Here is a 14,377-nt window from a genome sequence, read left to right on the forward strand (position 1 = left end):
ACAAGTAGAAAGATTCATCCCATTATATTATTTATCTTGACATGCAGTCTATCCACGTCATCAAGTAGGTTCACATGTAAAGATGTTTTTCTACTAACTTAGCATGCACATGAGCCCTCTAACTCTTCATGCGCATGCAACCTGCCATGAATAATCATTCATTATTATTTTTCATGTGATCTCAATCAGCCATGTCATCCTAGGTTTTTTGCTATCTACTAGTAATAATGTATGTGCAATGCACGTTTATATTAGATAAGATATTAGTTGCACGTTATATTAGATAAGATATATCTGTTGCACGTTGGTATTCGGTAAGATATCAATTATTTTTTCACGGGAATGGTAGGATATTAATTACATGGCAGATTTCAAGGGATAGCGTTGAGTCAAAACGTGTTTATAACCAATGGCAGTGGTGGGTAAATTAAAGCGTTAAACGTGTTTGGTGCTCGATATTAAAATGATTTAAACCGCTAGATAACATAATTTGACGGTCGAAATGGTTTGGATCTGTCCATTTAGGTCTTTTTATATTGATATAGATATATGTCTTGGCGTCATCTGATCCCGACCATTTTGGTTGATTTTAGTGTTGCTGATGCGATCGCCTAATTCCGAAAGCCCAAACGACCGTCTTTTATCATTCTCCTTCTCTCGAGCTTCATGTCCATATCTCTTTGCTGCCCACATGCCTCAGAATTTCGCCAGATGCCTTTGTTCCCTTGAACCTCCGGTGTTCCAAGCAACCTTTACATTCCAATTTGATTAAATTGTGTACAAAGAGGTAGATCACCAAGTTTATTTCTGTTTTAAGAATCCACTGTTTCCATGTAACCTTTTAATCTCAACTTAGTTCAATTGCATACACACAAGTAGCTAATAAGGCTTTTTTTAATGACAGAACTAAGAAAAAAATGACAGAACTAAGAGTCAACTAATGGGCAAGAATTAGAGCTACGTGGGTATATTGTGATGAATGGCTGCAGTACACTGCACATGGTTGATCTAGTGAGAAGTATGCTTTACTCAACAATGGGCCTCATGATTAATAAACAACCTTATTTTTTATATTAAAAATCAAATTAAGAGTGAACTCGTGTTTTATTTTTCTATGCGAGCTATGCTTCTTTATGAATGCACATATGTAGTTGGTATCGTTGTTTTAGGTTTAGCCAAGGGTTCAGATGTCTCTACTGTTACTACTCAAATTTTTTCCGTCTCATATCGCCTTGCTGATATATTCTCAAGATAATAAAGTAATAAAAAAAAGACTCATTTTTTATTTTTTTTCATCAAATTTTCTCTAGATGCTTATTCTAACAATAGTTTTCCATACAAAATTCTTTGCCATCAACTTAGACTATGCTTCATAAACTTTTTCATGTTTTTAAACATCAAATTATTTGTTAACAATTCCCACAGCAACGCGCGAGGTATTATCTAGTTTACTTAGTTTCTATCTATTTCTCTTTATTCAGCCACCCGTATCACATTCTTATGAGTAATTAAGCACGGTTTACCAATACAAGTGTTCAAAAATATATTAGTGATCATTTCATTTTTCAAGAATTGCAATGGACCAAACTATTGTCCAAGTTCTACATTCAAAACATGTAGCTGTAAAGCTAATCAATCATTATTATTGCTTATTAGTCCTAATCAATTACTATTTTTAACATTCTCTTTTTGTGGAAAGAGCGAAAGCATTATCAGTCAACTATAAAAAGTATGTTATAAGACCAGTGAAATCTGGGAAAAGAACTATGGTAAGAGTATGGCGTTTCCGTGCCCAGGCTCATTTGCACCCGGTCAGAAAATAAATCAAAACAAATACTGAAAAAATCCAAAAAAATCAAATTTTTTTGTGTGCAAGATAAATTGATACTTGAGGTACGCTTCAATTTTCAACTCATTTGGACATCTGAATAGTTCTCGGCAAAAAGACAAATCGGCTTAGAACAATGCGTGAACAATAAACTTTTTCACAGACCCTGAATTTGTCTTTTTTTGCCGAGAGCTGCTCAGATGTCCAAATGAGTTGAAAATTGGAGCGGACCTCACGCATCAATTTATCTACCACACAAAAAGAATTGGATTTGTTTAAATTTTCTAGTATTTGTTTTGATTTGTTTCGTCAGCGCGGGTGCAACTGAGTCTGGGCTCTGAAGTGGATTATCGGTATGGTAACACTTTCTCTTCTATTTAACCTCCATTTGTTCTATCATACACTCTAACTCGAAATAAATTGGGCGAAAGTACTCCCTCGGATCCATATTAATTAACGTTGATTTAGTACAAAATTGTACTAAACGAACATCAATTAGTTTGGACTGCAGAGAGTAATTTATTTTCCCTACATTTATTTCTATGAGCGAGAATTTCATGCACTTTAAAAATAACTATTTTAAAACATATGCCTCTTCTCCTACATTTCTATTATTCCTTGAGTTCCTTTTTATAAAGTTAAACCTTTTTTTATCTTTGACCAGTTTATAGAAAAAATAGCAATATCTACAACACTAATTAAATGAAATATGAGAATATCTTTCACGATGGATCAAGCGAAATTGATTTTGTATGAGCATTATTTTGGTGCTCCGGTGTTACTACTTCATTGTTCGCATTTATAATACACTTCGAGTAGACGGGAAGAAATGTCACGAACTTTATCTTTAGACAGTCATATACACCTTGAGTAGTTGAAGACTTGGAAACATTCTCGCACTAGTAGGATGTCCTTTTGGCCTCCTCTTATGATCAAAGTTTCAAATAGCGGGCTATGTCATTTAGCAACGGCTCGGCTAGAAGCTAAGAAAAGCCGTAGCGAAGCATTTTGCTTTTTTTAATCATGAAAATTTGAAATAAGGCATGAGTTGTTCCAAAAGCAAAGCTTAAAATTGGTTTACTCTCATAGCTCTCTAGTTTTCTAGTCACTCTGTTGTTTATTGGATGTTTTTTAGGATCATGTTTTGTTTATTAGAAACGGGCTTTATTTAGCTTAGCTGAGAAACAGATAAATATTACGTTTCCGAGGCCACGGCCCACAAGCCCACCTAGTGCCGAAAGCTGAGCACGGGGACGGCGTCAGGCACACACTCCTTGAAATACTCCGCCTTGGCGCCCAAACATAACCGTCGCAACCAACAGCCTTCGCTCCCCCTCTCCCCCCCGTCGCCGGAGCGCCAAGAAACCAAGAACCCGCTCCCCGTCTCCGCCGCGCAGATCCCACCTCCTCTCCTCCGCGGCTGTCCAGCTCAAGCGACCCATGGAGCTGTTCCAGCACGGCCAGCACGTGCGGATGCGGAGCCGCGCGCTGGGCACGTACCTGCACGCCGACGATGACGGGCAGGGCGCCTCCCTCCCCCACACCCCGGCCGCGCGCGCCCGCCCCGGCGGGGCGGGCGCCGGTGGGCCTCCGCGGGTTCCGCGTCGAGCTGCGCAGCTACGACCATCGCGAGGCGGACGCGGTCTGCTGGACGGCCAGCCGGACGGGGTCCGGGGACGACGTCCGGCTCCAGCACTTCAACCTCGGCTGCCTCCGCGCCAACGGCAAGTACCTCCCCTGGAACAACGGCGCCAGCATCGGCCACATCGACGGCGCCAGCACGATGATGCACTGGGTCGTGGAGCCCATCCCCGCCCGGGAGACCATGCCTCCCCTCCCACGTTCGACCGGGGTGAGTCCGCCATGCCCGCTTCTTGATTCTTCCCCATCGAATTCGCGCGAGCTGGGTTCTTGGATTGGACGTCCTTAACATGCATCGGAATATGACCGCGGAGATCGCAAATCGTGTTAATTTCGTTCGCCTGGGAGCAATTCTTGGCTCGGTTCTTGCCAAATTTGCGCTTTCAAATTCTTGGCATCTCAAATTCGTATCTGATGATTTTGATCTGCTGACGATGTTGGGGCTCAACTGCAGCTTACCCTCCCCCGGGCCGTGCTGCCGTCGCGGCAGATCGTGTACGTGTGGACGGACAACCACGGGGACCTCATCACCAGCGGCTGGCACACGTTCAGGGGGAGATCCGTGTTCCGCCTGAGGAAGGAGCTGGCCAGGCTGCTCAACGCCGTCCAAGTCTTGGGCGTCGGCGACCTCGTCTTGTGCCTCCCCACACGTGATGGCCGGCTTTTCCCACTCCTCGTCGACCTGCCCAACAACCGCCAGCCCCTCCACGTCGTCGTCGTCATCGCCGGGACGCCTCGTAAGAGCCCCTCTACTTCCTAACTCTTCTCCTTTGGCAAGAAACTCTTATTTGCACTAGTCTTGAACTTGTCCGGATGTTTTGGGTTTCATTTCAGTTGAGTGCTGATCTGCCCGTGCTTGGGAAACAGTGTTCGAATCGAAACTAGTAGTCTGAAAAGCAGTCTGTTTGCTGAAACTTTTGCTGCTACTCTGTTTCAGTTAGGAATCTGAACTGCTGTAGGATTATAGGCATCAGTAAAAATTGCTGAATCAAATCAGTTGTCTGAAGCTAGTTGTTTGTTAGGGTGAAAATCATTTCATAACTCTAAAATCCACACTGTTTGACTGAAGCTAGTTGGAAACTATTGGTTTTGATGCCATTCAGAGGATTCAGTTCTTCAATTTAATCAATACCAATATACCATATGTATGCCACTAGTGGAAAACTTCTGAACTTCAAAAGCCAAATCAGTTCGGTCTGCCTAGCTCAGATTTGCAGTAGTTTGAACTTGTCCGGATGTTTTCGTTTTGGTTTCAGTTGAGTGCTAATCTGCCCGTGCTTGGAAAACAGTAGTCTGAAAAACAGTTTGCTGAAACTTTTGCTGCTAATCTGTTTCAGTTAGGAATCTAAACTGCTATAGGTTTATAGACATCAGTAGAAGTTCCTGAATCAAATCCGTAGGTGTTCGACCGGCACGACATTATGCTGGAAGGTTGTCTCTGAAGCTAGTTTGTTGGGGTGAAAATCATTTCATAGGTCTAAAATCCCCACTGAACCTTGATATGGAAAACTATTGTGCTTTAACTTCAGCAGTTCTCTCCATTCAGATGATTCAGTTCTTCAATTTAATTAATATCAATGTACCATATATATGCCACTAGTGGAAAACTTCTGAACTTCAAAACCCAAATCAGTTCGGTCTGCCTAGTTCTGATTCACAGAGAAGATAATGATCTCTGTTTTTCAGCCTACTGTAACTGTATCGAGTACATTGTTTTGAGGTTCTGTACATCTTCTTTCTTATCTTCGTATTTAAACTTGTTGCAGCACTTGTGACACATGATGCCTAACTGCTTAACTATTTTTCTGCTAATTCAGTTCACGCGCGGCTGCGGTATGCGGATGTCGATGCAGAGTAGAGAGATACCCCTACAAGTCGCTTTCCTGTCCACGTCTTCAGAAGTGTCGCCGCCTCAGACACGATGACATTAGAGCCCGGTTCCTTCCGTTGAGATATGGGTTCAGGAAAACCCAGCAGTTGTTGTGTTTCTGCTAGCTAAGCTAAACTTGGTTTGTTCTCCTGACAGTAGGAAACCTATTTGCGTTGGCATCACGGTTCTAAAATTCTGAAACTGTTTGAACAATGATGCAGTGACATCAGCCTGTAATGTGTTGACAATTGCCACTACTTTAAAGTTGCTAGCTGCATTTTCTCTTAGATGAAGCATTTGGTGTCGATGCAGATGTGGCGGTTCTTGCAGTGAGTTGAGCACTTGAGTTTCGTTATTCTGCTGAAAGTTTCAGTACTGTTTGTTTTGCTTTATTTTCAGGCTGTGCCCCCCGGTGTCTGAAATGTAGCTCCATTTCTGGGACGAGTAATTCAGGTTGTGTCCCCCAGTAGATTGGATTTGGTGTGCATGGGTTATCTGGGAGCTACTCCCTCCGTTTCTTTTTACTCCGCATATAAGATTTGGTCAAAGTCAAACTACACAAAGTTTGACCAAATTTATATAAAAAAATGAACATCTACAATATTAAAACTATATAGTATGAAAATACATTTTGTGATGCATCTGATAATATTGATTTCATATTGTCAATGTTTATATTTTTTAATATAAAATTAGTCAAACTTTACAAAGCTTGACTTTGACCAAACCTTATATGCAGAACTAAAAGAAACCGAATTCTCTCTCTTTTGACCTGTACCAATGTGTAATTCCAACTTTCTCTTCTTCTCTTATTTACTCTGCGAGAATAGTTGAATTCGTCTTCTAAGCAACTACTCCCTCCGTTCCGAATTACTCGTCGCAGAAATGGATGTATCTAGTTGTGTCCCCCGGTATCTAGATGTACCAATGTTTTGCTTTATTCTGCTGAAAGTTTCAGTCACTGTTTGTTTTGCTTTATTGCCACTACTTTAAATAAGAGAAGAAGAGAAAGTTGGAATTACACATTGGTACAGGTCAGACCAGTAAGTAGCTCCCAGATAACCCATGCACACCAAATTGTCAACAACATTTTGATATTGTGACATGGCACGTCATATTACCAATACAATGAATATACCCTCACAGTACTGCTGACTCCAGTAATGGACCCTTCAATCTGTAAAATCCGTTTGAACACAACCAAAGCACTTTTCGTTTTTCTGAACAGCAACACAACCAAACCAGTTAACCATATACTAACTTTCACAGACCTGATTTGCAGGAACATATTGCCCATGCGGCGATTCGAATCACAGGGGGTGCATTGGCTTCAAATTAACGCGAAGCAACAATACGGATAGCAAGGAGTACGTTTTGCAGCTGGGTGCTGTGTTTGCAGCACACAACAGAAATGAGAAACTCATGTATTTCACCGAGGAAGAAGCATCCGGCGGAGGGAGGTCTTCACTGCCGCCATCTCCTTATTCGCATCATCATCATCGGTCACTTGGTTCCTGAAGGGCCTGGTTGGTCAGGGTTGGCTGCATCACCAGAGAGGAACTCTGTCGGTTCCTGCATTGACCATAGAGTTTTCAGTGGGAGAGAAATGCTGAATTTAGAGAGACCATGCTACAAGATACTTAAAACAGATAAAAGTATCGAGGTTCGCCTTTTCTGCTTGCACCTCTTGCCACGTGCCAAGGATGGTCGGCAGTGACCCAGCATCTGCATCCGGCATGTACCACTGCAACAGCAAAGTGAAAATCTTCAGTCTACTCTGTTAAGTTTGCGACTCTTTGTAGCATAGTAATATCAGCTTATCATGGGAATAAGAAAACTGTGCAGTCTCGTAAGGGACATGAGTATAAGGGCGTGTTTGGTTGGGATGTGCACTGTCTGTTGCAAAAAAAAAAGGCTGTGGGCTCTCTGTTGTGGGAATATTGTAGGTCGTTTGGCAAACTGATTAGATATTAGATAATCGCCCACCCCTTCCACGTGCGATTTATAAGTTATGCATGGCCGTGCCTTAGGGCGTATTGGTTGAAGAAGTTTCTTCTTTTCTCTCAAAAAAACCCTTCTGAAATACAAGCTTCTTCCAAAGCATACAGCTAGTAGTATAAGCCAATAGCCAAAGCCAAAAGAACATGAACAGGTTACAGAAACACGTTTCTTTCGGTTTTGTCTTATAAGACAAAAGCCACCTCCAATAAGCCTAACCAAACACCCTCTAAAGCCCTACCATGTGCTGCCTCCATTCTCTAGTATATTGTCAAACTAGCTTCAAAGAATTGACCTTGGGTACATGACATTCTATGATTCCAAGGTGACTTTTCACCATCATTTCGTGAGATATCCATGTCTCCTTCAGTATCCATATGAGTGCTTCCATGTTTGTTTACGGGACTAGAATAATCATAATGAATACTACACCAAGAGGAATGAGTAACATGATAAATGTTATGAGTGAGGGTAAATATGTGCTTTAAATTAGAATGCCATCTTCTATTACAACGACAAGGTTAATCTGATGTCTACATGAGCCAAAGCACTTAAGTAGGTCAATCAAGCCATACTCACCTCACTGGACTTTCGAAGTTTGCACTTGAAGAGTTCACCATTTCGCCACTCTGCATGCATTATCGGCTCACACTGACATAAAAATGCTAGAGCATTAGAACAAGATGAGGGATGGAAGTGACCATCTTGTCATGTCACTGAATGAAATAAGATTATGCCAAAATCTTGAAATCACTGTTTGACTGTGCCACACAATATTCAAATACATTTTTTTACAGAAAAATGGTTTAATTACATGAATGTTACCCAAAAGAAGAGGATGATTTGGAATTCTAGTTACTAGTGTTACAGAATCATTGTTTCGATAGAATCTTGCACATAGAAAGAAGCACGTCACACTTTTGCATGGGGTGTCAACGTAATAGCACAGGTGAAAAGTATAATTCAGAAATGGACCTTGCACAGCTACCTTGACATCGGCTAAGAATTAGGAAGAAAGTAATTGCATAACTTTTGTATCAAAAAACTTTAAAAGATGGTATGTTCGTATATTTAAGGTGCTGGACAGAACTTACACCAATTATTTCCACAAAAGTAATGTGTCTTATCATGTCCAAAATCACCACAGAAGGCACCTGCTTGAGTGTCCCCTGGCAATCCTCGATTCTTAAGGCAATCTGGTGACGATCATAAACAAACTGGGATAGGTTGAGCGGTGGTTTGCTCTTTATGATGTGAAGTTCACGCAGCGAGGAGAGTTTGCACAACCATCCAGGCATGTCACTCCCATGCAACTCCAGTTTCTGAAGGGAGGTAAGGAGGAGGATGCTTTCTTGCCAACTGCTCATATTTGTACAGCCATAAACTGATAGTAATCTCAGGAATTTGAAGTATTGGAGTCCTGTGCATCTACCATGTAAATAGAAGCAGAATAGTTCTGATGTGGGCATGTCCCAGGGAGCAGGATCATCATGGTGCTCCGGCACTATTACGTCACTAGTCACACTGATAATGCACTTTGAGCAGACTGGAAGAAATGGCACAAACTTAAGCTTTGGACAGTCAAAAACCTTGAGTAGTTGAAGATCAGGTAAGATCCTCACATGAGCAGCATGTGCTGCAGGAGCATGCGCGGTAGTCCACCTTTCAAGATTAGGCATGCTCCCTATCTTGAGGGTTTGTAGCATCGGCAAACAATTGCTGCCCCCGGAAATATCCTGATGCACTGTCTTGAGATCAGGCATCTGTCGTAGTGTCAATGAACGTAGCTTTTCTAGACAGCCAAGGGGAGGAAGTCGGTCGCAGCCAATGAAATTGTCAAGCTCAAGATTTACAAGATTCTTGAGACAGGATACCATATTCGTCAACCAATTGACCTGTAAAACGAAGATGCCAAACTATCAGAAATTATGATTCTTCTCCTACATTTTTTTGAGGTTTATTGTCCATTTGTGTTCTTTTTGTCATTCTGAATTCTACTTGAAGCCTGGTTGGCTGGTTCCACCAGAAACTGCATATTGTTGGCACACAAAATTATCTTTTTCAATTCATGGGTCTATGATTTGACAGATTATGATGTTAAATGACAGCACGCAATGCCCTACATGAAATATATGTAATTTCTATACAGATCTGTGTCATTTTGTGAAGAGTGAAGCGTGTCAAAGTAAGAAAAACGTATCTTGTTGGTTATGCTTCTTACCTCTTGGTCATTTACTAATTTAGTCGGGTGGCTACAACAAATCGACAGGTCCACCAATGCAGTAAGATGTAGTACTTGCTCTAGAGTGTTATAATTTACTAGGCAGTTGTGGATTTTCAGACACTCCAGTGAAGTGACGCCTCCCAAGCATTCAGGAACACTGCTCATTGCTATATCTAAAATCTTCAGTGAAGTTAGCATGGCAATGCTACCTCTCCAGTTATCCAGACCTTTGCAGTGGCGCACACCGAGGAACTTGAGGGAGGTAAGAGACTGCAACCCCATCAAACCATCAGAAGATAGTGTGCAGGAATCGATCAGCACCCTTATTGTTGGCATGTAATACAAATGGCCATTTGATCGAACTCCTGACGATAGAACTTGATTGCTTCTATAAATTTCCAATGACACAGATCGAGGAAGGAACGGCTGAAATCTCAACTTTGGACATTTGTGTATCTTCACATGATGAAGAACTGGGAACATGAATTCCACATCATTGCCACTTACAGTAGCATCTGTGTGCCATTTCTCCAGGTTTGGCATATTCTCTATCACAATGTTTCTTAACTTCTGAAATGGTCTAGCACCCCCTGAGAATTCTTGATTGACTTCCTTGATGTGAGGCATGTCAGATATCACCAACATATGTAGCTTAGGCAGTTGTCCAAGGGGTGGAAGGCAGCCACATGTTTCCAGATGGCGTAGTTCAAGGTGAGCAAGGTTTGGGAGGAAAGATGCAATGTCTGTCATCCAACTAGGAAATGTAGAAATAGTACAGCCCAACAATTCAAACCGCTCTAGTGTCCTTGGAGGTTGCAATTTCTCAAGCACGGCCTCTTGAGGCACAAGTTCTTGTGCTAGTTCTGTACCAGTCCCATAACCATGCCCCGAGACAATCAGTGAGCGCAGCTGCCGCCTTTTCGATAATTGCAGTTCCTCAACTTCCGCAAGATTCTGCACACGCCCAAGATCTCCAACTTGAAGAGTATTATTCTTTATGCTTAAATCACTTGGTTTATTCTCCCCAGTAAAGAAAAAACTAGACCTGGAGCTACTTAAAGCATTAAAGAACACGATATCTTCTTCATTTTCCCATGACCAATTGACAAGGCCATCCGCCAGCAGAATCTTGAGATTGGACATTTCAGCTATTCCCTTCGGAATGTTGACATTACCATTGCCAATGTATGACATGTTCAGCTCTTCAAGTTTGACTAAATTGCCATAGTTACCAGGTAACTTATGAAGATCCGTGCACCATGATATATTCATATACTCTAAATTGACAAGTTCACTAACAGATTCAGGCAATGCAGAAATCTGAGAACTTGACAGGTCTAGATACTGGAGTTGTTTGAGATTCCCGAATGACTCTGGAAGTACAGTTAGTTCCCAGCAGTCAGATAGAATTAGTACCTTCAAATTTTTAAGTCCAGAAATAGATTCAGGCAATTTCTGAAGCTTGTGACAATCTGACAGATCCAGAGTCTCAAGGTTGCCAAATAGTTCTGGTAGCTCTTTAAGTTGATAACAACATGACAAATTTAGACCCTTCAAATGATCAAGTTTAGCAAAAGAATCAGACAATGCATCGAGTTTCCAACAGTTTGAAAGATCTAGAACACGAAGCTTTTGAAGGCTACCAAGACTCTCTGGAAGCTTTGTTAAGTCGCAACAAGATGATAAATCCAGAGTTGACAGGCTAAAAAGATTGCCAAAATGTGGAGGCAACTCCTTAATTGCAGAGCAGTTCGACATGTCTAGATACTGCAACTTTCCAAGACTACATAATGATTCTGGCAGTACCAAAAGATTAGAACAACCACTCAGATTTAAGTAACGCAGCTTCTCAAGAGAACCCATGTCATGTGGAAGTGCCCCAATCAAGCTACCTGAGAGCTTTAATGCCTGTAAATTGTGCAGACTGCTCAAGTGATTAAGCGTTTTATCTTGCATTCCTGAAGCATCAAGGTACCTCAGTAGCTTCAACTGTTTGATGCAACTTGGCAGCACCAAAAGAGAACATCCACTTAAATTCAAGACTCTCAAGAATTTAGTAGAAAATATTTTGTTAGGGATCTTTTCTTGCTTCCATTCGTTAACATGGAGAGCCCTCAGTTTTCTCATCATGTTGTTACGGAGAGTTGTTGGATTGCAATTGGTGAGCACTGCATAACGGCAGTCATTGTGTGTGGAACTAACTTTAAGGTTACTCTCAGTGTCAAGGAAAAGTAGGTCCACCATCGCCAGCGATCTTGCCAAGTCATATACTAGGTCATGCAAACGGAATACATTTGGTGCTTCAATACATTTCCTGGAAATCTGGAAGAAAAATGTTACAAACAAACACCATGTGCCAGCCAAATGCTGAGCAATTCCACTTTTAAAGACAAAAACAACAGAACAATCCAACACAAAAGTATAATGAGCTGATTTGGATAACACCAACGACATATACTCGTATTTTCAAGTGATGCATATTCATAAATAATCACAACACTTGGATGACATCTACACCTATGATTGCATATTGAATTCACATATTGGTTCTTCTGCTTCCATAAATTGGGAACTGGATCATGGTATGCGACTATCTGGTATTTTTTTTTTGACGCGTCAACGGCGGGCTTACGCCGGCCTGAACCATATATTACTTAAAAGAGATGTTTACACAGGAGGTTACAGGGGGGTTGCGAGAGGGAGAGAGAGGGGTGGGGGGGGTAGCCGAAGATTACATAGCGTTACAATCCCCAAAGATTTAGTTTCATTCATGGTATGCGACTATCTGGTATTTGATAAGGAACAGAATGAAACTAAACCTGAGAAAATATTTATAAAAGCCTACAGGGTGACTCACAGGTGTTTGTGTAGTTGAAATCTGAAGGAAGGACATCCCCAAAAGTTGTTTAACATACTCCTCACCGCGCCTTTCAGGATGGAACGACTCATTAAGCCGAATAAACCCAAGTGCAATCCATTGTTGGATCAGCAAGTCCTTATCAATGTAACTGCCTTTTGGGAAGACAGAGCAATACACAAAGCATAATTTCAAGGTGGCAGACATATGTTGAAAGCTCAACTTCAATGATGGTAGGACACTCTCAAAAGATATATCCTGTTTTCCCTCCAATTCCCAGAGGTGACTATCCCTGATATCTTCCCACTCATCAACCCCTTCCTTCCATTTTAGTACGAATGCAAGCGATCTCACAGCCAGAGGAACACCTTTGCACTTCTTTACTATGTCTCTGCCGATGTGTTGCAGTCTTGCTTCTTTGGCTTGAGAGACGAAGGCCGTTTCCTTGAAAAGATCCCAACATTCTCCATCAGATAAACTCTCCAGCCTGTGGCACAGGACAGGGTCCATGTTTATAGCGATTTTCTCATATCGTGTAGTAACTAAGACCATGCTTCCCTTTGCACCAACATTCAGAAAATCCATCAACTTCAGCAGTTCATGCGGGTCTTCCTCCCAAATGTCATCCAGAACGATCAAGAAGGTCTTGTCCTTGAGCAATCCTTTCAGTTGCGTCTTCAAGTGATCCAAATCACCAGAACAATTTGCTTCAAGTTTGGAAAGTATCGACTTGCCAATTTTTATCAAATCATATTTCATAGACACATGAATCCAGACCCTACAATCGAAGGCTCTAATCACAGGCTCAGCATTGAAGGCCAGCCGGGCAAGTGTCGTCTTCCCTAAACCGCCAAAGCCATGAATCGAAATAACAGAGAGCTCTTTCTCGGTGTGCCTGAGCAAAGCGCTCACTACAGCTTCTCTGTCCTCCTCTCTCCCCACGATATATTCTCTGAAATCCGACCATGTTTCTCTTCGGCTGATATCATCATCCTGATCATGGAGGTCGCTACTCGTGCCACCATGGGATCTTGCAAGGCCAGCATCTGCTTGAATTCGTCCTAATCTTTCCCTCATCTTCTTCATTTTGTGAGCCAAGATGCTGCGCGACAGAGATATATTATAGCACCAGCGGCAGCGGGGCCCCTGTTGGTAGTAGTTAACGCCCGTTCAGTAGGAAAAATATGGTGAAATGGAAGTACGTATGAAACATACTGAGAGGAAGGTTCTCTACAGGTTTGCAGTAATACTATGAAGATACAGAAAAACATTCGTGTAAATTACGGGTTAGCTTGTAGTTCTTCTGAACAACAATCCACCATCACCACATCACTCCAAAAGTAGGGAGAGCGACATTTTGCTAGCAAAATTGCACACTTTGGAAACTGCAGCTTCAGAGCTAGTGGATGCACACATGGACACATGCCAATTTCCGGCTAAAACACGACGAACCTCGAGGAGCCAGTTGCTGCGGCGGGCCCCCGGCCGCCGGCGTCCGCGAACTCCTCCAGCAGGTCCTCGATGTCTTGCGCCGCCGCCTTGAGGCGCCCGAGCAGCAGGCGCGTCCTCTCGTCCATCCTCGCCGGCGCCGGCCCCCGGGCGGCGTCCGCGTCCCTGAGCGCCGCGTGGATGGTCTCCAGCGTGTCCCCCATGGCCCCCAGGTCGTCCTTGAAGCTCCAGAGCAGCCCCGCCTCGCGCTCGGCCGCGACGCGGATCATGTTCACCGCCTCCTTCACCACCGCCGACGCGAGCGTGTCCCCGACGATGAAACCCATCGCCGGGAGGAATGGGTGGAAGTGGAGATGACAACGCGGCCGCTCGGTCAACTAGGCAAGTGCGGATTCAACGCCCGCCTCCCTGGAGCTTAGTGCTGTGAAAGCGAAATAAGTACTCCCTCCCTTTTTTGTTTAAAGGACTGAATTCACTCAAAAATCTTTTCCACCAAGATAGATGTTCGAG

The 14,377-nt window shown here is 42.7% G+C and overlaps 2 protein-coding genes across 3 annotated transcripts; one reads left to right on the forward strand and one right to left on the reverse strand.

Moving 5' to 3' along the window:
* Positions 1-3,341: 3,341 nt before the first annotated feature.
* On the forward strand, positions 3,342-5,596 carry LOC125518479. Its single transcript, XM_048683309.1, has 3 exons — positions 3,342-3,680; positions 3,924-4,206; positions 5,287-5,596. Exons 1-3 carry the CDS (start codon positions 3,342-3,344, stop codon positions 5,325-5,327), a joined length of 663 nt encoding a protein of 220 aa, XP_048539266.1. The 3' UTR covers positions 5,328-5,596.
* Positions 5,597-6,372: 776 nt separating this feature from the next.
* LOC125518811 (disease resistance protein RGA2-like) lies at positions 6,373-13,909 on the reverse strand. Of its 2 annotated transcripts, XM_048683681.1 has the most exons (7): positions 13,871-13,909; positions 12,419-13,564; positions 9,559-11,883; positions 8,432-9,232; positions 7,917-7,988; positions 7,024-7,083; positions 6,373-6,911 (listed from the first exon to the last, which is right to left on the reverse strand). In XM_048683681.1, exons 2-7 carry the CDS (start codon positions 13,502-13,504, stop codon positions 6,843-6,845), a joined length of 4,413 nt encoding a protein of 1,470 aa, XP_048539638.1. In that variant the 5' UTR covers positions 13,505-13,564; positions 13,871-13,909; the 3' UTR covers positions 6,373-6,842. The 2 variants fall into 2 exon arrangements, with proteins under 2 accessions (XP_048539638.1, XP_048539639.1); XM_048683682.1 differs by lacking the exons at positions 6,373-6,911; positions 7,024-7,083; positions 7,917-7,988 and having other exon boundaries at positions 8,644-8,883; positions 8,960-9,232.
* Between the last annotated feature and the right edge of the window lie 468 nt (positions 13,910-14,377).

The sequence above is a fragment of the Triticum urartu genome, chromosome 7 (genome assembly GCF_003073215.2).
Source record: "Triticum urartu cultivar G1812 chromosome 7, Tu2.1, whole genome shotgun sequence".
Classification (NCBI taxonomy): Eukaryota; Viridiplantae; Streptophyta; class Magnoliopsida; order Poales; family Poaceae; genus Triticum; species Triticum urartu.

Bases quoted from the DNA above. Each gene is read 5' to 3' on its own strand.
- LOC125518479 (XM_048683309.1), top strand. From the start codon at position 3,342: ATGACGGGCAGGGCGCCTCCCTCCCCCACACCCCGGCCGCGCGCGCCC. The intron at 3,681-3,923 runs GTGAGTCCGCCA...GCTCAACTGCAG, and splicing joins CCCTCCCACGTTCGACCGGG to CTTACCCTCCCCCGGGCCGT. The intron at 4,207-5,286 runs GTAAGAGCCCCT...CTGCTAATTCAG, and splicing joins CGTCATCGCCGGGACGCCTC to TTCACGCGCGGCTGCGGTAT.
- LOC125518811 (XM_048683681.1), bottom strand. From the start codon at position 13,504: ATGAAGAAGATGAGGGAAAGATTAGGACGAATTCAAGCAGATGCTGGC. The intron at 11,884-12,418 runs GTGAGTCACCCT...TTTTTCTTCCAG, and splicing joins TTTCAACTACACAAACACCT to ATTTCCAGGAAATGTATTGA. The intron at 6,912-7,023 runs GTGCAAGCAGAA...TGGTCAATGCAG, and splicing joins TCCTTGGCACGTGGCAAGAG to GAACCGACAGAGTTCCTCTC.